Source organism: Pectinophora gossypiella, chromosome Z (genome assembly GCF_024362695.1).
Source record: "Pectinophora gossypiella chromosome Z, ilPecGoss1.1, whole genome shotgun sequence".
Classification (NCBI taxonomy): Eukaryota; Metazoa; Arthropoda; class Insecta; order Lepidoptera; family Gelechiidae; genus Pectinophora; species Pectinophora gossypiella.
This window is the reverse complement of record NC_065433.1, coordinates 2,525,608-2,552,217: the sequence shown is the minus strand read 5'-3', so window position 1 is coordinate 2,552,217 and position 26,610 is coordinate 2,525,608. Positions and strand designations below refer to the sequence as shown.

The following is a 26,610-nucleotide window of genomic DNA, read 5'->3' as shown; positions in this document are numbered from 1 at the left end:
GAAGGCGTACGTCGTGTCTTATAAGGAGGTGAAGGAATTGGTTTTTGGTAGACAAGAATGGAGAATGCTACACAAAAGCGTGGCTCTTAAATTAGTGAGGATGATTTAGAACAGAAAGAGTTTATTATAAAAGGACGCGATGTTCGTCGAAATGATCATAAGGTGGTGGTGGACGTCCTGAGATAAAAGGGCCTCACTCAGCACGAGTCACGGCGTGAACCATAATTGGTATTATGTGGACCCTGTTGGGTGAGGCACGAACATCGTGTTCCATAAATATGCGTAAAAAGTGTACATAGATTATGTAATACCAAATTACTTAAATAGAGTTAGAATTTTGTACCGAATGAGAGCCAAAATAAAATAAAACCTTGACTATCAATGGATGTGCTCTGATCCTAGATTGAATCTGAAGTGTTCTTGAACAAAGAATGAGACGGCACACAATCCAAGCGTGCTAATTTTAGCATAGTAGTATCTATAGGACAGGATGTATTAGGTAATCCTAAAAAGATAATGCGGAACTGACTATGGTTAGTCTGCAACATACATACATTAAAAACTCACGGCCGTTATCCATTAAAGGGTGGGCAGGGTACTAAGTAATCGGATGACAAATAACAATTGGTAGGTTCCTAGGTCAAAGATAAATTATGATTACTAAATAAAGACAGATATAAAGGTGACAGAAAACGTTTTCTTTTTTTTATTTATGAATTTTAATAAAGAAAAATATAATAATAAGGGCGTCATTTTGTCACGTTTTTCTATGACGTCACACGTCACGATATATCGATATATCGTCGACATATCTGTCACGGTGTGTGATGACTACTTTGTCAAAATAAGCTACGTTCCGCAAAAGTAATTTAGATGGCGCTGTACCGATTGCCTTCGTTTCACCCTCTAATTTCATAAAAAAAACAAACATATGCATCTTTTATCTTTGTTTTTGGGTATAAATGATGTCCCTAGTTACTACACCCAGGCACAACACATCTCCTACCATTATTATTCTGATCAAAATAAATAAAGAGAATCAATATAATTAGTAACGTAATTCTATATCATATCTGATCCAAATATCAAGTAACAATTATTTGTATAAATACCTCTGCCATTAATTTATATTTTTGAATAATTACGTACCCTGAGCAATGAGAAAATAGTAATTATCACGTTTAATTTGAACAGCGCCATCTGTATATTTTACCTCATAATAGACACGCTAGTTTCAAACCAGGTAAAAAATAGTTTAAATTTTTACCCGAAATAAAATGAATTTGACGAAATCAAGTTTTTGTTGAAGGTCGATTATTTTGTTTCGTTACTTGAAAAATTCCGATGACGTCATCAGAAGAATTCGTCGCGCAATGTCACTGGTTAGCATAATAATATTTCCAATTTAAAAAAAAATAAAAGTCATTTTTCTGTATTCTATGAAACTGCATAATTATACTTAATTCCATATTTAAACTGAAAATTCTGACATCGCATATGATGCGTTGTCCGGATTCCGACAGCTGACAACTGAATTACGACTAAATTATGAAATTCAGATTATTTACTAAATAAAGACAGATCTAAAACTATTAAAAAACATTTTCTTTTTACTATTTAAATTATTTATGAATTTTAATCAAGAAAAACGTAATAATAATTCCGACAGTTTATAACGTTTTTCTATGACGTCACAGTGTGCATTTTCCTTAGAAATTTCGATTTTTGACGTTTATTAAAAAGTAATTGGTTTGACTAGTTGGAAAGTAGCCTACACTGAACGTCTCAAACATTGACGTATAAGTTACTATAGGTTTCAAAATGAGAAGGCAAAGATTTACTTTACAAATCACTTAGCATATTCGTATTACAAGATTATCGGAAAATGAAAACACCTCGCAAGTTTATGTTTTATAAGGATTATCAGAAAAATATTAAGTTAAGAATAAAAGAGTAAAAAATAAATGTCATCTGATATTATAATTGTTATGAGATTTTTATTTTTAATGTTTATATTTCAAATTCAAATTTAAAAACTCGTGTATTGTTAAACAAAACTTAGGAAGTCTTTAGATTCATTTTTGACGAGAAGTATTTATATTTACTTACTTACTAATCACAAACTCACACCCATCTTCCCTAAAGGAGTGGTCAGTGCTACAAGTAAAGAGGACAACCCGCAGCCAAATCTGGGGGGTTAAAAAGGCCACATCGAAGCAATTCATCCAAAAAAGCAATATGCAATTTGACATTTGCGCATGTAAAAGTAATTGTGCAATGCGAGCAAATGTCAAATAGCAATATTGCTTTCTTAGATGAAGTGCTTCGATGTGGCCAGTTTAACCCCTCTGGTATTCGTTTTAAGAATAATACAAATCGCATGATAACAGGTATCAAACACAGACTGCACGTTTTCTTCTAATTATTTGTGGTACTGTCCACCCAATTAAGGATTACAGGCGTGAGTAATATCATTATTGATAAAAAAACTTTGAAAAAACATCGCGAAGTTTTATAACAGTGTGCAAAATGTCTTCTCCAAAGCATGTAGCGAGGTGAAGTATGCTCCACCCCTCCTTTGGTTAATTGAGGAAGACAGTGTACCTGGCTGGGCCATGGCATAGAGTAAAGAATAATACTAAATAGACCGGTAACCCTCAGCCCCGCACCAATTCGTGTCGTGCGCGAACCTCACCCCCTGTCGAACTTATTTTAGTCTTAAATCGCCGTAAACGCTGAAGAGGTAGTGTATCTCTCGCTCTTACGTATTAGGGGCACACGGTAAAAATGATACTTTCGTTTTGAGTGCCAGTGGGTTCCGGAATAAGGACGTGACTGTTTGTAAGCAGATATTGTTAGACTGATCGAAATCAATCGACTAAGAACATCACTAGGAATATTACAATTTTATACTGGTTGCAGACTACAAGCTAAGCGAGATTAGTAGCTTAGCGGAATTGTGTCCTTTCTACGATGAATACTATTGAGTCGCCAAAGGCCCCTGACATGACTTATACTCTTACTTACATCAGTAAGTAGTAACCGAGACCAACGACGACGGGTTGTTGAGGTTGGTAATCCACATCACAACCCACACGAGAGATCAGAACCATGAATATTTATCATTAAGAATAAGGACGGTAAAAATCGGCGCGTTAAACGAAAAAAAAACCAAGCTAAAACAGCGCCTTTTTTAAAATCACATTCGTGTGTGATTTTTGTTAACAATACTTCGCAATAGACAAAAAATATGTGGCTCTTTTTACCCGAATGAAAATTAATTGAAAGCAATCGAGGTATTGTTAAAGATAATCACATAAAAATTTGATTTTTCAATAAGGCAAAAATGTTTCAATTTTTCGTGACGTTATCAAAATTTCTCTTTTAACGAAATAGTCGACCTTGAACAAAAACTTGACTTCAACAATTTATACCCGGATTGAAATTAATTGAAAGAAAGGTAATCGGAGGCAATGCTGCGAGCGTGTTGGGCACCTTGCCTCGATGTGACACATCTTTGGTGACTCAGGGTTTGGTGAAGAAAATAACTCGAATGTGATTTTTCACAAAGGCACTTACTTCGTTTTCACTATGAGACAACAATATGGGCGATGAGCTGATCACGTACAAACATCCAAAGGTTTATCATCATATATCTACGGTCACGAGCATTAATATGATACACTTTGGTACCATGTCACATTAACTTTTTTGACAAATTGAACTATAAATCTCATTAAATGTCAAATATGTTAGTGCGACAGAGTCCTAAAATGGGTAAGTACATTATATTGCTCATGACTGTACATTAGGAGGAGCTCGGTGGCGCAGCGATAAACGCGCTCGGTCTGCGATTGTTGAAGTTAAGCAACTTTCGCAAAGGCCGGTCATAGGATGGGTGACCACAAAAAAAAAGTTCTCATCTCGAGCTCCTCCGTGCTTCGGAAGGCACGTTAAGCCGTTGGTCCCGGCTGCATTAGCAGTCGTTAATAACCATCAATCCGCGCTGGGCCCGCGTGGTGGTTTAAGGCCCGATCTCCCTATCCATCCATAGGGAAGGCCCGTGCCCCAACAGTGGGGACGTTAATGGACTGATGATGATGATGATGATGATGTACATTAGGACTTTCTATCTAAAAGTATCCGCATGATGTAAGCTGATTATTTGGAGCACTGTCCACCACATATGGGCTGATCGATTTACTACTAATAGCTTTTTATAATGTCAAAATATCATGTTTGAAATTATATCCCCATTTTATTTAAAGCTGTTTATATATAGTATGTTATGTTTATGTTATTTAAAGCCAGATTCAAAATACCAAATATGGTTAGATATTCAGTACTAGCTACCCGCCCCGGCTTCACTCGGGTAGTGAGTTAGGAGTCGATAGCTTTAAACATAAAAAAAAATCATGGCAAACTTGCACCCCCCATTTCACCCCGTAGTAAGAGGTATTTTGCATCTTTTCCATTTCTTTAAATAATGAGTATTTTCTATTAAAACTACTTACAGAAGTTTAAAATAAACTTTTCCACCCATTTTTGCTCCTTAAGGAGATGAATTTCGCAAAATCCAGTCTTAGTGAACACCTACAAGAGAGAATTTCTGAGATTTCGTAATGAGAGAACATTGAACAGTTAGTGTCGTTTCTAGGGTTAAAAACTGAAGTCCGACAAACTGTGTCTATGGAAATCACATTCGTTATTCAACAACAAAACCTCAAGTTATTTCAATTACTTAATTAAAATCCGGGTAAAAATTTAAATCAAATTTTTTTAACCTGTCACAAAATTTTGTAACCGCGTAACCTTTTTGAAAAATCATATATATTATGTGATTATTATGTGTCTTTATGAAAATTCGCATTCGATTTTCATTAACAAAAGCTCGAGTTAATTCAAAGTAATTTTTATCCGGATGAAAAATAAATCGCAATTTTTAGCTTGTCTCTTACGGGTTTTAGTTAACAAAAATCACAATACTCGAATATATGACCTGTTAGTGAAGACTCGACTCCAAAGTCTACACACACTGCACCAACCACAGACGAAGGGTAGCTTGTCTGTCGATCTTTTATAGGATACACTTCGGTGAGTGTGCGCAGAAATACAAGTTAATTCCACCCACTCCATTCCATCTACGGACTACTAGGCGTCGGCGGGCATTTCATCCTTATATTGTGGATATTTTCATCCTTGATTGTGAACAGCCTCCGTGGTCTAGTGGTTAGAGCGTTAGGCTCACGATCTGGAGGTCCGGGTTCGATTCCCGATGGGGACATTGTCGAAATCACTTTGTGAGACTGTCCTTTGTTTGGTAAGGACTTTTCAGGCTTGAATCACCTGATTGTCCGAAAAAGTAAGATGATTCCGTGCTTCGGAGGGCACGTTAAGTCGTTGGTCCCGGCTATTAGCCGTAAAAACACCTCCACCAACCCGCATTGGAGCAGCGTGGTGGAGTATGCTCCTTACCCCCTCCGGTCGATTGAGGGGAGGCCTGTGCCCAGCAGTGGGACGTATATAGGCTGTTTATGTTTATGTATTGTGGATATACCACCAACCTTCACTAAACGTTTCGCCTCTTCCTTTTTTTTGATTGAAACTGTCTGCCGTCGTCTGTTTTTCCAACTTGTTATAATCTGGGAGCTTTCAAGGCTAGAATGAATAGAAGCCTCCTAGGTCACTTCGTCACTAACCATCAGGTGAGATGGTGGTCAAACTTGAGCGTATGTTATTTAAAAAATGTGATTTTTGAAAATATAAGTTGACGATATGGGCGATGGGCTGGTCATCCGTCACCATGTAGCTTGTTCCGGATCCCTAATACATTGCAAAGACACTCATGATTGTGATCAGTCCAGGAGTGGGCAGAGTCACAAGTGAAGAGAGGACAACCCGCAGTCACTTCTGCTAAACATTCCAGCATGCTGACAGGTATCAAAACTGACTGCCAGTTGTCTTCTGATTACTTGTGGCTCTCCAACCGGCACCAGGGTTGATGAGTTTGGTATACCATACAACCCATACGATAGACGAAGACGGCTTAACGTGGCTTCCGAAGCAGGGAATAAGACACGCCACAGATCAGGGCACGAAGAAGGGTATAAGCGTGTGTATTGACAGGTATTGACACACACGCCTATATTGAGGTACTCATACCGAAAATGAAAGGCTTTTAAGAAGTTTGCGGTCGAGAAGATCGTAAATTGAGTTCTCTCTGAACAAATATGTATCCAATGTGTGTAGTAAGCGACTAAAACTGATTGTATTCAATTTAAGGAAATAACTTCCGTTACACTTTGATATGGACATCATGAACAACAAAACGAAAGGTTGATCATATCCAATAATTTAATTTTACAATGTCCACTCGAACATAACAATCTGATACCCCTATTATTTTAATTTGTTAATGGAATGTGGTAGTTTTAAAATTTCAATAAAGCTATTTTGATCAGCCAATCAAATACACGTATAGTACAATATCTCACAGATCACAAAAAGTTACTCTTAAATTAGAATACTTAAGTTGAGTATTAAAACGCGGTTGATGTGTGGTAAACGTATGATATTATAATATCGCATTTTTAATAATTAGGTAATGTCTAATTATAAAATAATACTATTATATTTTTTTTTAGCTCGGTGGCGCAGCGGTAAACGCGCTCGGTCTGCGATTGTTGAAGTTAAGCAACTTTCGCAAAGGCCGGTTATAGGATGGGTGACCACAAAAAAAAAAGTTTTCATCTCGAACTCCTCCGTGCTTCGGAAGGCACGTTAAGCCGTTGGTCCCGGCTGCATTAGCAGTCGTTAATAACCACCAATCCGCACTGGGCCCGCGTGGTGGTTTAAGGCCCGATCTCCCTAACCATCCATAGGGAAGGCCCGTGCCCCAGCAGTGGGGACGTTAATAGGCTGAAGATGATTATTATTATTTTATAATATTTATTATTCGCCCCGATTCCCGTAGACACATCCTAATTTTATTTCAAACTACACCCGTCATTTTCTTATCCACCGAAAAGGAAAGAGACGGATGATTGACAACTGTTAATTTTAAAATGAATCTGTGAATGAATGAATAACCCTGAGAAACAAAATAGGCATCTCGCTGATATGCAACCCGTTTCACGTGTGCTGTCAACTTAACTCTGTCGGGTCTTTGGCCAATTTAAAAGTTTCAAAGGGATTTTTAAATTTCTGCCTATAAAATTGACGTGTGTTCCATAAATTTTATGCCTGTCGATTATGTCCCTTTCTTTTTCTAACTTAAAATAAAATTAAATGGTGTATCAGCACCATTATAATAAGACAATTAGTGTCTATTTTTTAAGTTGCTGTGTCGTTACAGGGCCGTCACAAGTAAGTTATTTAAGTATGTATATGTTTTTGTGACATGCAATAAATAACTATAAACAATTCGTAAGAATCTAGCTAAGCCACAGATTAAAGAGCGCAGAAGACTTGTCGTTGTAAAGAATGTGTAGGCATACAAGTATGGCTGCACTTTGAGTTGAAAACGTTGAGGGAAAATGCAGGAAGTTTATGAGGTTGCTCGCAGTGGGAACCCTGTAAGCCTGGTACCTGTGCTTAGTGATGGGCAGGGAAAGAAAAAATTGGGTGGGAAAGAAAAAATATCGGGAAAATATGGGAAAATAAAATAAACACCCGAAAAATTCCCGAATCATGGGAAAATATTTTTTATTTAATTATTTTTAATCTTATTATTATTTGTATGTCGTTTCCATGTCTCGGGTCGGGTCTGTCATGGAGTCCCGGACTTTTGGAAGGCGTGGGTGGGGCCGAAGCCAACGTAGAGGCCCCTTAAGACAATTTACTCTAAATGTGTTGTGACACCAACCGGCGATTATCCCTGTATGCACTATGGGAGTGCACCCAAAGACAATCCCTGGTTCGTGTAGGACTATTGCAGATTATGGGAACAAAAGGAACTGGGCTATTGGGTTGGGGGTTAGTGAACCTATATACTGGGGCTACTGCGCCTGCTCGACCAATGTTAATAACAGAGATACATTGGGCAGGCGGTGACTCGTCACTCACTGGTTGGGCCACCTATCTAGCCGACGCGACTGGACGGCAAGACAGCAACATGGTTGTGAACATCTCAGGGTGTCAAGAGGTGTACACCGCTTTCTGCAAGGCGGTTTACCCGCCTTACCAACTCGCGACTTATGCATCTTTCACTTCCACCCTGCGAGCGTATAGCTCTAACGCCCCACTCTGGCTGGCCAATGAAGGCAAGCCAGAGGTGAGAGTCCTGCGGCCCCCGCTAAGGTCCACTCCGGCCTGCCAGTACTGTCACCATCTTTGTTGCTCTTCTTTGGACTCTCTCTAGTAGTGCAATGTCCTTCCGATAGTAAAGTCTCCATATTTGAAACCCATGTTCTAACAGCGGTCTGACGTAAGTAAGTTTTGTATCCTATATATCCTATAATATGTAGATATCTTTGCATGGAATTATTAAAATCGAACATTCCATTCAAAATATATTACAAAGGAGATCATCGGCTTTCCATACTTTGGGCGGCCCAAATTTGAAAGTGCCGGTCAGAGAAAAAAAATGTGTCAAACCTTTCGAGTAGATTGTTCTGAACATTTTTTACTGTGACACCAGACGTGTATGACCATTAGTTTGGCTTTAATTGGATTTTAAAAATCTCGATTTTTCATACATTTTGTAAAAAATAATATTATGTCCGTTGGGAAAAAGAGGTATACAAGCGTATTACAAAGGACCGTTATAACATTTATTAGTATGGCGCCAAACTTCTATGACCATTATTTTGACTTTTATTGGACTTTCAGTTTTGGTTAATATGTTAAAATGCCGGCCATCGAAAAAAATACGTCAAATCTGTCTAATAGTTGCTTCTCAATATTTTTTAATAACACCAAACATCTATGACCATTATTTTGACTTTTATTGGAATTTACGTTTTAGTTCAAATGTGAAAAATGCCGACCAGCAAAAATATCATGTTGAGAGTATCGAGTAGATGCCTGTTAACATTTTTTTCTATAGCGCCAAACTTGTATGACCATTAGTTTGGCTTTTAGTGTATTTTAAAAATCTTGATTTCTTATTCATTTTGTATGAAAATAAAGTGCTTTGGGTAAAAAATGCGGTACGGCGGATTACAAAGGACCTTTAGAACATTTAATAATCTGGCGCAAAACATTTTTGACCGTTATCTTGACTTTTTATTCGTCTCTCTTTCCGTTTTGGTTCAAATGGGAAAATGTCAGCCAGCTAAACAAAATAAGTCAAATCTTTTGGTAAACGACTTGAAACGTATTTTTACTATACTACCAAATGTCGACTTTGGCTTTTATTGGACTTTTAAAAAAACTTGTTTTTATACATTTTAACAATGACAACAAGCAGAGCTTTCCCAATGACTAGTTATTAGTCAGATAAATACTTTCTGTTTTTGTTTTGTGTGTTGTTAGGTAAACTTCTGTATTAATACTATCTGATTTTAGATATGACGTTGACTGTAGTTTGTTGCATTCGACTCAACGTTACGGCCTAAGTTTAGGTTGAATTATGGTATTGATTCACCTTGACCGTAAATGGTTACCACCCTCCAAAGATAAGCTTGCCATCTAGTGACGAAACTCGTATTTTGGCATGACGTCTGAAGTATCTGTTAGGGAAAACAGGAGTCGGGTAGTTGTACTTATAATAAACTTTTTCTATTCTATTCTATTCTACTTTGCAAGTATCACAATGTCCTGGTGCTACTCGGCCGATAACATAGTACTTACCTCTATCACCCCACTGTTTATTCCTTGTATACACTTTTCTTTAAAAAAAGTAGCTTCTTAAGCGTGTATCACCATCAGGTAAGGTAGTGGTCAAACGCAAAGCTATTTTTCAAAAGACGACCACCATATTACGCCTTTAGCAAAATATGTAGTTCCATTATCATTAAATATTTTTTTTTCTTGATTTTTGAAAAATCGAATTAAGTTCAAAATATTGGTCAGTCGTTTAATGCCATAGTAATAAACATTTTGACGATCCTTTAAATAACGCGCCTGTTATATTTTATTTTTATACAAAATGAATCAAAAATCAAGTTTTTTTTAAATCCAACAAAAGCCAAACTAATTAATGGTCATACACGTTTTTGTCATAGTGAATAATGTTTACAGGTATCTTCTCGATAGCTTTGACATGTGTTTTTTGCTGACCGGCACTTTTCACACAGAAACTATAACGTAAAGTCCAACAAAAGTCAAAATAATGGTCATAGACGTTTGGTTCCCTAATAATAAATGGTCAAATGGATAAGTTCTAACGGGATATACAAAATATTGTTTCATGGCCGGCACTTCACATTTTCACCAAAAATTTATGAAAATTCAGTATTTTTTTAATTCGAATAAAACCGAAAATATTGACCCTACAGCTTTGGTGCCAGTTTGTAATAATTTTGTAAATTTTTTTGTAATAAATGCTCAGACAGATAAGTTCTAAGGATAATACCATTATTGTTACTTGGCCGGCACTTTACATTTTCACCAAAAATGTATGAAAAATACAGTTTTTTAAAATCGAATAAAACCGAAGATATTGACCCTACAGCTTTGGTGCCATAGTAATAAATGCTCATACGGATAAGATCTAACAGAATATAGCAAAATTATTTTTTGGCCGGCACTTTGACTTCTGGGCCGAAATCCGATGATCTCCTTTAAGTTTTTTAAGAGTTCATACGACACTACGACAGAAAATAAATTGGGCATAAGTAGGCATACATTATATTTAAATGGTCTTTGTTGGAAATCCTTACTTTTAATACAAATATATGCGATAAAAATATTTTCCCTTGAAATGGGAATTTTTCGGGTTTTTTCCCTCAGAATTGGGAAAATTCCCAAAACGCGGGAATTTTCCGGGTAAGAACCCAACACTACCTGTGCTGAGTGCTTCACGGTAACTTGATAAAGGTCTACCCCATACAGGACTCCTTAAGCGCATTATACGCGAATATGTTTGCGTCTACGCCTACTGCAGTTTCATCACAACGACTCTACTATAATAGAGTTAAGGTACTGTTTCTCATTATTATAACATTTTAGAATTTGATTTTTTTAAAGTGTCTCGCGCATTTTCGAATTCCGAACATGAATTCGACTTTTGAATTCATGTTTGAATTAACGGTAATTAATATGTGGTTCATTGAAGGGGGGTTAGGGGGGTCAGGGAGGGTTGGAAAGAGAAGGGGGAGGCCTTTGCCCAGCAGTGGGACATTGATTAGGCTACAGAAAAAAAAAATGTGGTATCCAGGATTTTTGGCCTAATAAAGGCAACATTCACACCATCTATTACAACATAGTTGGCGAAGAATGGATATATAACACACTTTTCACTTTCGGGGATACCAGCGTAATGCTTAGTTATTATATAATACTTTTTAGAAAAATTGCCTCGCATTTGAAATATATTTTTTATAACGTATGCGCGCTCGTTAGCAACGATTACGCTATTATTTAACTGTCTCAAACATTGTTTTAGTTACAAATATCAACATGTCATTTTTAAATTCTGATTAGGTACAATGTAAGATAATTTAAAATAAACATTATCTCATCGCATACGCGGTTTTCATTAATTAAATGCGATAGCCTTTGGCCAAACGGTTAGGTATGGTCATATACGTATAAAAAAAAATAGAGACATTAGATATATTATGCCACAGAAGGAAGTATATACGAAACGCATAAAGAACATTTTAATAAAAAGATTGAGTAAGTTGTACTTAAAGTAAAACGAAACGCCTAAAGCATTTGATGAAAAATAATAATACCTACCTACTTTAAAACATGAACCAACTAAAAGCTACAGTACAAATTGCACAAAGTAAAACCAATATGTTAATTAATTAATTATTGTTTCAGTTTTATATTTTACGCTGCAAAAGGGTAGGCAACTTTAAATTAATGCAGTTGATTTGAAACAATAATTTTCCTAAATTAGGTTGTTAATTGTAACAATATAGCTATGAAAAAATATTACTAAAATATAGGTAAGTAGTTACTGAATACTTTCGCTTGATAAGAATAAAGTGAAATAAAAATAAACGCGAAAAAAGTAGTCTTACATTTCTCAGAAGAAGATAGAGTCAAATTATAGATATATCAAATCACTCTGTAAAAATAACCTTAACCTCATAAATCTTAAAGCACAGATTTCCAGACATAATAATTAAAACAATGGGGTTTGCATTTTAAACGACTTTGGGCCTCAAATAGGGACGATCAGAATTTTTATTACAAAACTTTAAAAAAAGATGAAGGAAACGCACTTGACCGATTCAACGATATTTCAAATCGCTGATAAAATTAAAAATGTAGGTTAACAGTATTTTATCAATTAAGTAATAGAAAATCAATGATATGAATCTCCGGGTTGTAGGTGCACAGAAAAAAAATAACTGGCGTCTGCAGACACAAGTGTCACACATTATGCTAAATAGTGCCAACACTAATTGTACTTAAGTGTTGTAATAAGTTCCAAGTTTGCAACATAAACATAAAAAGTAACATAAACTGCTGAAAGTCAATAAACGGAGAAATGCGTCGCAGAGATTATTAAATACAGGGACAGATTATGAACTTAATATACATTATACGAAGCTAGTTCGACCGTTAATTTCTAAGGTAGCCACAGCAAAATATAACCAAATAAAATCAAATAAACTACAAGTCGAACTTGCCTTGAACTCTTCCAAAAAGTTTTTGCAAAAGTATTTTTCAGACGCGCCGGGTTGAGCGACGGGTTCGCAGACCGGCTTTTTGGTTTATTTTCTATAGTAAACTTACCTGGTGCGTGAGGGCGGCGGAGATGATGGCCAGGCCCGCGAGGAGGGCCACTCCGACCCTCATGGTGCTCCGGGAGGGAAGTGATACGAATGGTGTAAAGTTTTGTACGGTAGCCGCCGAGCGCGCAGCCGCCGACCGCGCGTCACTACCGTCGGTACGCGAATGATGTACCCGCGGCCTGCCTCGCGCCGCAATAAAGTTTCGTTCGTCCCAGCACTACCGCACGCATCTCCCTAGCAACTTATGCAACCTACGCAGCCTCGGAATGCGCTTTGTTCGGCCGAAATTTAAATCCAGAAAACCTTATACCTACCTACTAACATTCTTAAAAAAAGTTTCTATGTTTAAATACTTACAATTTTTAACTATACTAACCAAACATTCCATGTAAACGGATATTTAGGGTGACTTGTACCTATATTTGTTTTGTTACGTAGGCTGCACAGGAATATAGGTGCATAAGTTCGTCTCGCTCTCGCGGCTGAGTCGGTCCTGCAAAGTTCTCTGACCCCTCTCCTGCGCACCGCTTATCACTTTGTACTCAAAACCTGAAACATCGTAACTCCAATCACTGTTTCTGTTATAGTAGCCCTAATAATAAAGGCTGTATAGTCGAAAATTATTTCCTGGCTGGAAGGGAAAATCGTTATTGTACAAACGATATCGCCAGTGTTTATCTAAGACGTCGCGCCTTCGACATTTATCACCAAAAATCTATTTTTACATATTAAATACAATTTTTGCAAGCTTTCAAATTATTAACACCCTCAATCGGCGCTTATCGCTATCGACCCACTAGGGTCGATTAATTCTTTCAAATATTTTTCCTCTCAGACGACGCCCTGAGCCGAGGTTCGCGCCCAACTAGGCACTCTCAAGCCTGTTGTTTTAAATTTTGTACCGTGTGAGAGCCTTCAGCGCTCCCCATTTGTCCGGCCAAGTAGTTAATGCCATCTGCGGAAAATCCAAAATATGTCACGTCAAAAAAAAAACAAATTATTAGCATTGTTGTAAGTTTACGCGGTTATTATCATAATTAAAGCACATAATAACGGGTTCTTACCACGTTTAAATGGGAATATGAGACTCCCGATATTTCGACACTGTTGCAAGTGCCATGATCACGACAAATCAGAAAACATAAAAATTTCAACAGGGAAGACGGGTTCAAATTATCGAGCATGTGGAATCCAGTAGTAGGTGTTGTAAAAAGTTTGAAACGGCCTAATGTGGTGAAAAAACGTGAGGACACAGTGAATGCGGTTTGTCGTAGTGAGTTTCGTGCGAGTTCAGATAGTTCCGAACCTTCCGATATCAAAAACATAAACAAACGGCAAAGAAAGAGGGTAGACAGATATGTCTGCCCGTAGAAAATTATGGATCTACTTACTCCACTCCAATCTCATCAGTCATCCCGTGATCATGGCACTTGCAACAGTGTCGAAATATCGGGAGTCTCATATCCCCATTTAAACGCGGTAAGAACCCGTTATTATGTGCTTTAATTATAAATTATTAGCATTCACGTACTTACCTTATATTTCTTTTTTAAATTTAATGTTGTCACTTGACCTCAAATGCCGTGTTAAGTTTATTATTAGGTATTTTTATCAGTCGTTCTGGCCAAGATAAGACTTGCGAATTCATGATTAGTTCTTTTAAATTTAATACATATAATTGTGTTATAGATGTACCTAATCGTAACTTAGAAAAAATATGTAACATTTACCAGAGCCTTCGTCTTTGACAAGATTATAGTTTTATCTGATGTTTGTTTTGGCTGATCACCTGATTGTCCAGAAGTAAGATGATCATTACTTCGGATGGCACGTTAAGCGTTGGTCCCGGTTACAAGTTTCTCATGTAAGTACGTAGTCGTTATTTGAGTCAATAATAACCCTGACACCAGGCTTGACGACGTTGGTCTTCCACCTCACAACCCACATGGTAGGAGAAGAAAGTTTTATTATAATGAGAAACTTTCCAGGCGACTTTACTCAAAAACAATACAGATGGCACTATAAGGATTTTATATATATGAAACTGAAAATAATTAAAAAAAAAAAAACAAAAAAAAACATTAATTTTGCGACAGAAAATTCCACCTGATATTAACTCAGAATCATGGTCTGAATCATCTCCCTCAGTATTCGTTACGATGCCACTGACACCCTGTATAGGTAATGTGGGATATCGAAATAACACGGGATATTTTAAATGTCTTTCCTCTTAATATTTTAACAAAATCCTCTCACCCGACCGACATCGCACTATCGACACCCCTTTCTTACTTTTTAAAACTGCCTTACGTTTCATTCATTAACCATCCTCCTTTCATACCATAAACAATCAAATTCCCATTCATTATCCTTCTATAGTATTCTCACTTTCCTACAGTAATTTGCTACCTATAGATTACATATTAGGCAGCCAAATTGCTGATCAGTAGTAGAAAAAAAAAAAAAAACTGTGATAGCCCTAAGAACGCGTGAATTACATAATTGGGTATTTGACTGGGTCAAAGATAAATTATGAAATGCTAATCTAGAAATAGAAGCCAGTCTAAGAAGATCGAAAATCAATCTCATTTTGATTTTCGACTTATTTTCGAATTTTGTTTATGAATTAACACGTTGACAGTACCTGCATCACATATGATACAAACAGACTGTATGCCGTTTATTGGCAAGGACGTCTGAGTTAGGGAAATAAATATTATTAGGACGTATAGGGTAGATATTAAGGAAAGTAAAACACCAATGATCCAGCAGATTTTTTTTACGAAATAAATTGGCATCACTTAACGGTCGGGAACTCATTTTTGCTAACTATTTTGTGCAACAATAAATCTACGATGCTTATAAATCGTAACTGATGTTTATCATTATTTTTCTGTAAGTAACTACATGCAAGAAAACTAAAATAATTACTTAAACGAATACCCACATTTAATTTTTATGCATCGACGTCCCTGCATCGTATGATATACACTAAAATTAAGAACGAGACGTCCCTGCATCACATGTGATACATGCTGAAAATAACTGAAATATTACAGTGGCGGAGATTTCTAGTATAAATGTGAAATATTTCCAACTACCTTTAATAAAAACACCGCGGGACGTCACGTGAAGGTTGTTGGATTTGGCCTGGACAGTCAACGTGTTAAGTAACAATGAGTACGACATTTGATCGCTTTTATTGATGACGTCACAGGACAGTATTTCCATACAAATTCCAAAGAAAGCTTGCGTTTTGACGTTTCGTAAAAAGTAACTCATTTGACTAAGTTGTCAAGTAGACTTGTAGTTTCACGGGTTCGAGAGCCGGCTCGAGTTGTAATCTACCGAATTGGGTCGTGTACTAGGTTCAAAATAAATTATAAATAAATAAATAAATGAAAATCTGATTACCAAATAAAGACAAATCTAAAACTAACGAAAAACATTTTCCATGTCCTATTTAACTTATTTATGAATTTTAATCAAGAAAAACATAAGTAACAATAAGTCTGACTTTTTGTCACGTATCTATGTATTATGAAATTTTGTGTTTTGACGTTTATTACATTAAATAGTTTTTTTTTTCATTCATGATAACATACATTGATTATTATTTAAGTTCCGCCAAACTATAAAATAGTCTGTTGGCAGAGCAACATTTAAGTCCTATTTTTAAACTTATAAGTATGTTAATATTTATAATTATCTACTAAGATTACAACGAATTAATATTACAATAAGTATAGACCTGGGGCCTGTTTAATAAAACTTACAATTGTAAATTACAATGACAATTTGATGTACATTGCGGAGTGTGTGATCACGAATATTTTGCAGTTTCATATTAGCTACGTAATGAATACCAAATTGTCGTTGTAATTTACAATTGTATGTTTTATTAAACAGGTACTTGCTGCCTAGCCTTATTCACAATTTGATTTTACCTTTGCAAGCATGCAAGATTTGACTGGTTGGAAATCTCAAGTCTAATAGGCGACTTAGAGTTTGTATTCATATTTGATAATAATATCGCGTGGTCTCCAGGGTTCGTGCCCCGAATTTACTTAAGTAACTTAATTTTAAACATAGCTGTCGGGGAGTGGATGTATGTATACTGTACGGTCACGAGCATTAATGTATACACTTTGGTACTGTAGTGTATTCGTCTCAATATAATTATATAAATAAATATCGGCTCATTGCCACACACTACGTCTTCACTCCACCCCCGTACATACCCGTACAGTTTACTTTTTTAATTGTGGCCACCGCGTAGTGCATTGCCCGAGACGACAGAATATAATTATGTGAATCGATTATATCGATTCAAGTATTTTATAATATATTACATATGCCTGCAGTGGGACACTGGGTGTTACTAATAATAATTACATATTTATTTATATATTTAATTATACCTACGTGTATTACAATAAGATGTGTTTATGTACTTATGTAAACACTACAGGTACCATGTCACATTAACTTTTTTGACAAATTGAACTGTAAGTCTCACTAAATGTCATATTTGTTAGTGCGAGTCCTAAAGTGGGTACATTATATTGCTCATGACTGTACACCTCTGCTCACCCCTTCGGAGATACAGGCGTGATGATTTTATGTTATGCTATGTTGTTGTATATACGTTTGTCCACGCATTACACGAAACTACAAATCGTAAAGCAATATTTTTTTTTATTGACTTACCTAAGTATTATTCAACATAATTTAAGGGTATCTAATTCTCAAGCAAGTTTCATTAAAATCGTTTTTAAAGTTATGGTCAAAAAGTAATTAACAATGACAATGATCTCGTTAAAGTCTTTTGTACCTATGAAGATATTATAATAAAAAAGTCATTTAAAAAAAATGGCTTCAAAATCTATTTTAAAAAATAATATTTTGTTGAATGGGTACAGTATAGAATCTTAATGGGAGATTTTCCAGGCTACGTTCACCAAAAAAATATAGATGGCGTTGTACAGCTGTAACGTGATAATTAGGTACTTAGATATTTTCACTCCTTTGGGAAGGTTGGAAGGCACGAAACTCATCATCAACTACAATACATGCAAGTCTCATCAGTGGAGAATCGCCCATTTTCCTTTATAAAACAATTTTTAGCAATTTTTATTTATTGCCCAAAATACTTGTCACCAGGCCATAAAAAAAATTATGCTCTGATGTGATGACAGCAGCTGTCAATTTGTCAAATGGCAGTTAGCCGAGAAAAATAAAGCGAAATGTTTCGTTTTCTACGTAAAAATAAAGAAATATTAATTAAACCATCATAATGTGATGCAGTGAATTAATCATAAGAGGTGTTGTGAGGATTCTTCAGAGTCAAATATAAGCTTTGACGTGTTTTGTTCAATGCAACCAGTATTAACTTATTTCAGTTCATACTTAAGTATATTTTATTAGTTCAATGATGTCGTTGAACGAAAAAAATACTATTTTGATACAAATAAACCGACTATTTTTCTGTCCCAGTACCGTGAACGTCAAGTAAAACCGACCCCATCAATAAATCTCACTTTACATTTAACAACAGCATATCTCGAACGATATAGCTATGGATACTAAAAAAATACTCATAATTGAGCCTTTTTATGGAGGATCACACAAGAAACTCATTGACATCATTTGTTCAAGTAAGTTGACTGAATTCTGTATTTTTAATTGGTTATCATTTAGAAAACCTTGTTTTTCTGCTTATGATTTAACCCAGGGTTTCCCAAACTGTGAGTCGCGACCCACCAGTAGGTATGGAGGTAGGTATGGAGTGGGCCCTGCTTGTAGAATGACACACCAACCGACCAAACCAATGGCCGGTACCAAAATTTTCTATTTGAAAAGTTCTTTTCTTATTGGTAATACTTAAATTCGCTAGATGGGGTCCTTAGTTTGTAAACTAGTATTAGATGGGTCGTTGTTCATATAACTTTGCGTACCACTGATTTAACCCCTTGACATAATACCGATTTTCATATTGTATGTTGTTAACTTTTTATTTTTTTAAGCATGTCAAGATCCGGTAAATGTTGGCATGTTTAATAGGCTACTTTCCAACTAGTCAAATCAGTTAATTTTTTACTAAACGTCAAAACATGAAATTGGAACAATAGAACAACTATGGACTTTGTACGAAAATGCACATAAAATCAGACTTATTACGTTTTTCTTGATTAGAATTGTTAAATAAGTTATATAGAAAAAAAGAAAATGTTTTTCTTTAGTATTCAATCTGTGTTTTTTAGTAATCAGAATTTCATAATTTATCTTGAACCTAATACACATCCCAATTATTAATCTTAATTTTTGTAAGTACTTTTGTAACCTTCCTTGTTTTGGGAATATAGTTAATTCTATTCTACTTACAGATCTACCTGAAAACTTTTATTTGTTGATCACAATGAAAGCTAAGAAATGGCACTGGAGAGCCAGAGCCTCGGCTCTGTACGTATCAACACAAATACCGCACGATCACAGCTTTGAGATATTGTTCTGCACATCGGTGCTGCCTCTAGCAGAGCTCTTAGGCCTCCGACCGGACCTCATAAGGTTAAAGAAGCTGGTTTATTTCCATGAGAACCAGCTGGAATTCCCGGTGCGAATTACCAAGGAGAGGGACTTCCAATATGGATATAATGAGATACTAACCTGGTGAATTTTGCTTTTTTACTTTATTCACTGTATTGTAGATTTTATAAAAACTATTATGTATTCCACAAGAGACTATTTTGTGTTATTTTTTTACTGAGATAATGAATTTTTTCATATTAAGTTTTTAATTGTTATTGTTATCTACTGATGAAATGAAGGAACAGACCTGCTTATGGTCTTTGGACCGATTGCAAGTGGTCACAAAAGAAAAATGTTATCGTCTGAAATAAATGATTGAGTTTGATTTTATTTTTCAGTATTGTTGCAGATAAAGTTCTATTTAATTCTTACTACAACCAAGACTCGTTTTTATCACATATCAACGGTCATCTCAACCTGCAGCCGGACTATAGACTCAAAGATTTAGACCAAACTATAAGGCCAAAATGCACGGTCATATACTATCCTCTAGATCTGTACACAATAGACTATCATCTTTCTTCACGGGACGCAATCTGTTCTTCAGCTGGTGAAGAAACAAGTGATGAACTTCACATAGTGTGGCCACACCGATGGGAGTTTGATAAAAACCCTGAAGCATTTTATAAATGTTTGTGTAAAATGGATGAAAGCGGCCACATGTTCAAGGTTTGTATGTGTTTGTATGGATTTTCATCCAAATTCATTAATATATACGTTCATTACACAGATCCATACATCAGGGATATTTACAATTATATTTTAAATCATACCAAGTAACAGCTCTTTGTATTCCTTTCATTCAAAGAAGAAGAGAAAAGGGAATGCGGATAGAAAATACATTACATATTATATTCTGAGTTTTACTAATTTTATGTATTCTACTTTAACTTAAGGTGGTAAAACTCTAATATCGCTTTGTCATTTCAAACTGAGAAACTAAAAAAATTACAAAAGTTCGTCACAAAATAAAAACCAGGTTTTTATCCGGTAAAAGATTCCCTGTCGACCCGCATACTATGTTTTCCAAAAATCCAGTGGCAGGATTGTAAACTGCACCTCTTTACCCAACAGGCTAATTCTCACGTAACCATCTTTTTTTATTACAGGTGAGCATTCTGGGCGAGACTTTCGGTAAGAAGATGGAGGTGTTTAACGACCTACACGAGAGGCTGACCACAAAGCTGGTGAACCTTGGATATGTAAGCAGCCCAGCCAAGTACTACGGGATTCTCAAAACTGCTGATGTGGTTGTCTCCACTGCCATACATGAGTTCTTTGGAGTTGCTGTGTAAGTTTCCAACACAATAAATCAGAAATCAGAAACCCAGGTGGTATAGCCGAGCTGCATTGTGTGACGGATGCGGCAGAGACTTGGTTAGGGGAACTTCTGCTGGATATATGATCCACGCAGGATATTTTATTTTTGTCTGCCAAACCTACGCAATAATAATAAGAAATTAGAATCATTTATTCAACAAAATTATCATAGATAAACTTGTCGAAGGCCTCAGTCTTCTCCTCCTCAGAGAAGAAATGACATGAAACTGCTAGAACAAGAACATCTATGACAGTATATACAAGTCTAGAAACTTTATTTTTTTTTACATTAGTAATCCAACTATTTTTTTTTGTTACCCACTTGTTTTTAATGTTCCTCTTTTTTTTCTTTTTTTATTATTATTTTCTTATTTTTCTTTATTGTTCATTTTTTTGTACTTCTTTATGTTTACTTTATTATCAATACCAATGTATCACATAGAAGAGCGGGGCAACTAACACAAGTAAATATTTGCTTAAAAGTTGTCCCAAACACGAGGATTGTATTGATTTTTGGTAAATGAATATTTTTTTATTTGATTTTATTTGAACTATTTTATATTATATCTTACCTTAATTATGTAGCCGAGCAATGAGAAAATAGGTAGGTAATTATCACGTTAAAACTGGACAGCCTGGAAGTCCCTCAACTATTCTGTTTTTGATCACTATTTAAATTCCGAATTCGGTTGTTTTCAGACTTGAAGCAGTGTATTGTGGCTGCGTACCTGTGGTTCCCAATCGTTTAGCATACACTGAGCTTTATGGAGGGAGAGTGGAGGAAATATACGAGACAGAAGAAGAACTGTACGACATACTAGTCAATTTATGCAAGCGGAAAAAAAATGATGATCTCAATAAAGACTATCGCTACTTAGCACTGCCTTACGACGCCAAGAAATGGTTCGATAAAATGTATGAAGTTTTTAATTCTTAGGTATGTATACTCGCCCTGATAGATTTAGTACGGTCACGAGCAATATGTATATGTATATATATCGTGGCCAGATCTTAAAATTGATCATTTCATGATGTGTTCAACCATTTCATGAAATGAAACGTCAACGTTTAATGATATTTTAATCTACGTTTGGCCATATCGTTAATGCAGGCGGTGTTCATGTACTTAATAAAAATGCGAATAGTCGATTAATTTCTTAGATTCAAAATTATTTGCCTAATCGATATGGAAAATTGTACGATTAAATTGATTAATCGATTATAATATCAATCAAGCTTTGAATATAATCGACACCAGCGCCACTACCGGTGGATATTGTTACTAATTTTACGATATGATTGCCAACGTTTGGCCATATCATGAAGTAATCATGCATTTAGTTGCTCATATCGTTAAACGTTTTGTGTTCATTGATCTGCCTAAACCATATCATGATGTGGCCAACGAATGATATTCTATTTTATTTCATGAAATTGTCGAGCACATCATGAAATGATCAATTCTATGATCTGGCCATCACTTTAGTACCATATGTCATATTAACGTTTTTGACAAATTACACTGTAACTCTCACTAAATGTAACACGATAGTGTGCAACATGTTGTGACCTTATCTTATGTTATGTTATTTTGTTAACATGTGTTTCAGTAGACATAATTTTGTTTACATGTGATTTCAGTATTATACTTAAATTATTATAAAAATTTTGTCAACCCTTAGCTGTATTAGCTGTGATAGATTTGTTAAGTTTTAGTCGTGTCGTGTTAAGTTTTTTATTGTCAAGTTTATACAAACTTATCATCAGAGGCCACATTGAAGCAGCTAATCTTAAAATACAATGGCGCAAATTCCTGTAGACACCATTTAATTTTATTTTAAGTTATACCTGTCATTTTCTTATCCGCCGAAAAGGAAACGGACGGGTGATCGACAGGCATAAAAATTATGGAACACACGTCAATTTTAAGAAATTTAAAAAGTCCCTCCCTAAATTTTATATTGGCTGATAACCCGACAGAACTAAGTTGACAGCACACGTCAAACGTGTTGCATACAAGCGAGATGCCTATTCTAGCCGCCATGGTTGTTCATTCGTTTTAAAATTACCAATTGTCAATCATTCGGCGGATAAGAAAATGACGGGTATAACTTAAAATAAAATTAGGATGGACCTGCAGGAATTGACAACATTTCATTTTTACTAAGGTGCCTTAAATCGAAAACCATTTCGAGATATTTCTATGAGTTACACAAAACACATTTTTTCAGATTTTTTAATTCAGTAATAATAGAAATATATTGAAAAATCCACGAGGTCAGAAGAGGAAGGCATAATAAGTTCAGACCTTTACATAAAAATTATAAAAAAAGTAAATGTCATACATAACATGACACTTTGTTTGCGACTTGTTTTAAATACGCATGCAAAGGTACATTACATTATACTACCTTCATTCTATCAATGGCAGAATCCAATTTTCAAAAAATATTTTTTGTAACTTCTAGTGGAAAAATCTTGAAAAGAAAAAATACGTGTCTTCTATTTAAACAAGTACTTTCGAAATAGCACAAAAAAACCACGGCTTAAAAATTTGAAATGTTGTCAATTGGGATCAATACTGCTATTTGACATAAATATGTTGACATTGCGCGCTTACTTTTACTGCGCAAATGTCAAATTGCGATATTGTTTTTTATATGAATTGCTTCAATGTGGCATTTTTAGACCCCAAGGTCACTGTTCTTGTTTCTACTTACTTGTAGTATTATTTCATTTAGGTATGATATATGTTTTTACTATTGTGTGAATGTTATACACTATTACGTAGTCAGTAGTTATACGCGTGTGTTCTTTTGAAATACAGCAATATTGATATTGTCCAATGAGGATAAAAACTAGAAGCTCAAATGTAGGCGGCAGCACTGTTGAGTGTGCCTAAACTTTGACAGTTCTCCATACTGTTCAGATAAAATTCGTGGTAAATTGCTATTAAATGTGGAGCAAAGTGGAGTGTATCCCGTCTGAAGGATGAGTTATGATTATATTATATTACAAAAAAAAAGCAACCATCAGTTGGAAAATTTAAAATGTTTTTCTAAGTCTTCTTCTTTCCCGATCTTTATTTTGCAGTTAAACGCTGCGCAAAGGATTGTAGCGTAAAAATATAACCAAAACAATATGTTTGTTTCATCATCATCTGACAATGAATGGGCTGATGCCCATTAACGTCCCCACTGCTGGGGCACGGGCCTTCCCTATGGATGGATAGCGAGATCGGGCCTTAAACCATCACGCGGGCCCAGTGCGGATTGATGGTTATTAACGACTGCTAATGCAGCTGGGCCCAACGGCTTAACGTGCCTTCCGAAGCACGGAGGAGCTCGAGATGAAAACTTTTTTTTGTGGTCACCCATCCAATGACCGGCCTTTGCGAAAGTAGCTTTACTTCAACAATCGCAGACCGAGCGCGTTAACCGCTGCGCCACCGAGCTCCTCAATGTTTGTTTACTCAAAGGAACTGTACAAATTTAAGAACACTCAACAGTAGCGACACCTGATGGGGGAACTAAGTAGTTTTTGTCCTCGTTCTGGTTCCTATCTTGTCTGTAGGTGTTATAGTGAGATTTTAATTTAGGTTATTTAATTAAGCATACAAGGTGCTTATTCCATTACACGCCATCTAAGTTTATTTTAAGTTATACCTGTCATTTTCTCATCAGCCGAAAGAGAAAGGGACGGGTAATCGACAGGCATGAAATTTATGATACACACTTCAAATGGATTACATATGAGAGAGATGGATATTTAATTCGCCCGGGTTATTCATTCATTCACTCATTCATCTTAAAATTAACAGTTAGTTGTTAATCATCCGTCCCTTTTCTTTTCAGCGGATAAGAAAATGACGGGTATGGCTTAAAATAAAATTAAGTAGGTGTCTGCAGGAATCGGGGCCAATATTCTTGTCGTCTAATACGAGGCAAAAATGTTGAGGTATTGGGCAAAAAGACAACCTAGTCAAATGAGATACTTTATACAAAGCAATACGTTTCTTCGGAACTTGTATAGAAATACACACGTATGAATGACGTCATCAATAAACGTGGTCAAACGTCGTACTCTTTGTTATGTAATTCTTAATTAAAATGTGTTAAATCAAAACGAATGAGGTTTATTTTTAGTCATCTTAGACTGGCTTCTATTTCTAGATTAGCGATTTGTAATGTATTTTTCACGCAGTCATCTAGCCTTTGTATAAGACACATTGATTCTGCACTTTAGGTACCTAAAAGTATTGTGGTATTATACCTAAAGTAGGGCCAGTTAAAGAGATCCCATTTAACAGCGTCAGACTTATAATAAATGGGAGCCAGCATGGAAAATTTAACCTTATAACAATGACGTTAAGGAAATATCAAATGTGTAGTTAGGTACATTTTTTAGGTGTAGGCTTCGATCATGTATTGGTAAAGCCGTGCTTCTACTTAGCAACATTTGTTGTTGTTGATGTTGAGAGTTAGCTCGGAACTTTTTTAACAACGTTGTCTGTCTACGCATCTAATACACGTCCGTCGTCGATAACATGTCGCCAGAGGAGCTTGTGTTGTTGCGCGTTAAGTCTCCACAGCAAACAACAAGCCGAGCAACATGTTCCGCTTCAGCTGGCAACGTCGCGCGCTGTTGTGCACCGTTGTCGTACATGTTTAACGTCACGTGTTGCGCGTCAGTTGTTGCCTAGTGGATGTCGCCTGAAAACTTGCAGCGTCAAATCGAGGCGTTATAATGGCGATGCGCCTCGTTTTTTTCTTAAGTATTCGCGCGCAAATTCCATAGTTATGTCAGCCACTTTATGTTTGCGACACATTAGGACATTTTCAAAATATTTGGAGTGACCTACATTCGAATAGACGCGGGGATTTTGTTTGTATGGAACAGTGCATCAACCAATATATGATCGGAAGGTGTAGGGGAACATTTTGGGAAAGGGACATTATGGACCTCAACGTATTGTAGGCGGTTAGAGTGTTGAGTAAAGAGTTAAGGACTATAGTACATTATTGTGTTCTCTGTTATTTGAACAACATTATATTGTTTAAATTCTTGTTTCAAAAGTCGTTGGCGCTAATTCCTGTACACACCACTTAATTTTATTTTAAGTTATTCCTGTCATTTTCTTATCAGCTGAAAAAAAGGGACGGGTAATCGACAGCTATAAAATTTTTGGAACACACGTCAGTTTAGGCAGAAATCAAATCGTCTAAAATTTTTACATCTGCTAATAAACTGACAGAAAGTTGACAGCACACGTCAAACGGGTTGCATACCAGCGAGATACCTATTTTATTCGCCAAGGTTATTCATTCACTCTATCATTCATTTCAAAATTAACAGATGTCAATCATCCGTCCTTTTTCGGCAGATAAGAAAATGATAGGTATATAACTTAAAATAAAATTAGATGGTGCGTACTGGAGTCAGCACCACTCTTTACTTAATATACATTATTACTATAATATGTTATTATATTGTTAATTCTATTTACCACATCGTTACGTTTGTGAATCCGAATAATTGGTGCCAAAGAATAAAACTGTTTTCGTGATAACTATTGTCTTATTTTGTTTCATTTCACACACACACACACACGCACACGCGCACGCGCACACACACACGCGCACGCGCACACACACACACACACACACACACACACACACGCACACACACACACACACACACATTCTGTCTAGGGTTGTCAGGTCGGGTAAATTTTCATTTTTTAATAATCGGGACATACTGGTCCACCAAGTATAAGGAGGGCGTCCTCTGCCTCTTTTGTTCTCGGGCAGGCAAAGAGCTCTGTGGACTACATGCTGCTGGTCTCTCC

At 36.0% G+C, this 26,610-nt stretch overlaps 2 protein-coding genes across 12 annotated transcripts in view; one reads left to right on the top strand and one right to left on the bottom strand.

Annotated features, from left to right (window-relative positions):
* The window catches only part of LOC126380054 (basement membrane-specific heparan sulfate proteoglycan core protein-like), a 275,688-nt gene extending 262,685 nt beyond the window's left edge, over nucleotides 1-13,003 (bottom strand). For all 9 annotated transcript variants that reach the window (XM_050029212.1, XM_050029218.1, XM_050029216.1 and 6 more), the window contains exon 1: nucleotides 12,856-13,003. In XM_050029212.1, the coding sequence (XP_049885169.1) occupies nucleotides 12,856-12,918 (63 nt within the window). In that variant the 5' untranslated portion in view covers nucleotides 12,919-13,003. The remainder of the gene's footprint in view (nucleotides 1-12,855) is intronic.
* A 1,206-nt stretch (nucleotides 13,004-14,209) lies between these two features.
* LOC126380122 (glycosyltransferase-like domain-containing protein 1) lies at nucleotides 14,210-26,331 on the top strand. Of its 3 annotated transcripts, XM_050029371.1 has the most exons (6): nucleotides 14,210-14,333; nucleotides 14,588-14,718; nucleotides 19,241-19,523; nucleotides 19,781-20,111; nucleotides 20,552-20,733; nucleotides 21,462-26,331. In XM_050029371.1, the coding sequence occupies exons 3-6, from the start codon at nucleotides 19,273-19,275 to the stop codon at nucleotides 21,697-21,699; spliced, it is 1,002 nt and encodes a 333-aa protein (XP_049885328.1). In that variant the 5' UTR covers nucleotides 14,210-14,333; nucleotides 14,588-14,718; nucleotides 19,241-19,272; the 3' UTR covers nucleotides 21,700-26,331. The 3 variants fall into 3 exon arrangements, with proteins under 3 accessions (XP_049885328.1, XP_049885327.1, XP_049885326.1); XM_050029370.1 differs by lacking the exon at nucleotides 14,588-14,718; XM_050029369.1 differs by lacking the exons at nucleotides 14,210-14,333; nucleotides 14,588-14,718 and adding an exon at nucleotides 18,092-18,511.
* The last annotated feature ends 279 nt before the right edge of the window (nucleotides 26,332-26,610 follow it).

Bases quoted from the DNA above. Each gene is read 5' to 3' on its own strand.
- LOC126380122 (XM_050029369.1), top strand. From the start codon at position 18,433: ATGGATACTAAAAAAATACTCATAATTGAGCCTTTTTATGGAGGATCA. The intron at 18,512-19,240 runs GTAAGTTGACTG...TTCTACTTACAG, and splicing joins CATTGACATCATTTGTTCAA to ATCTACCTGAAAACTTTTAT. The intron at 20,734-21,461 runs GTAAGTTTCCAA...GGTTGTTTTCAG, and splicing joins GAGTTCTTTGGAGTTGCTGT to ACTTGAAGCAGTGTATTGTG.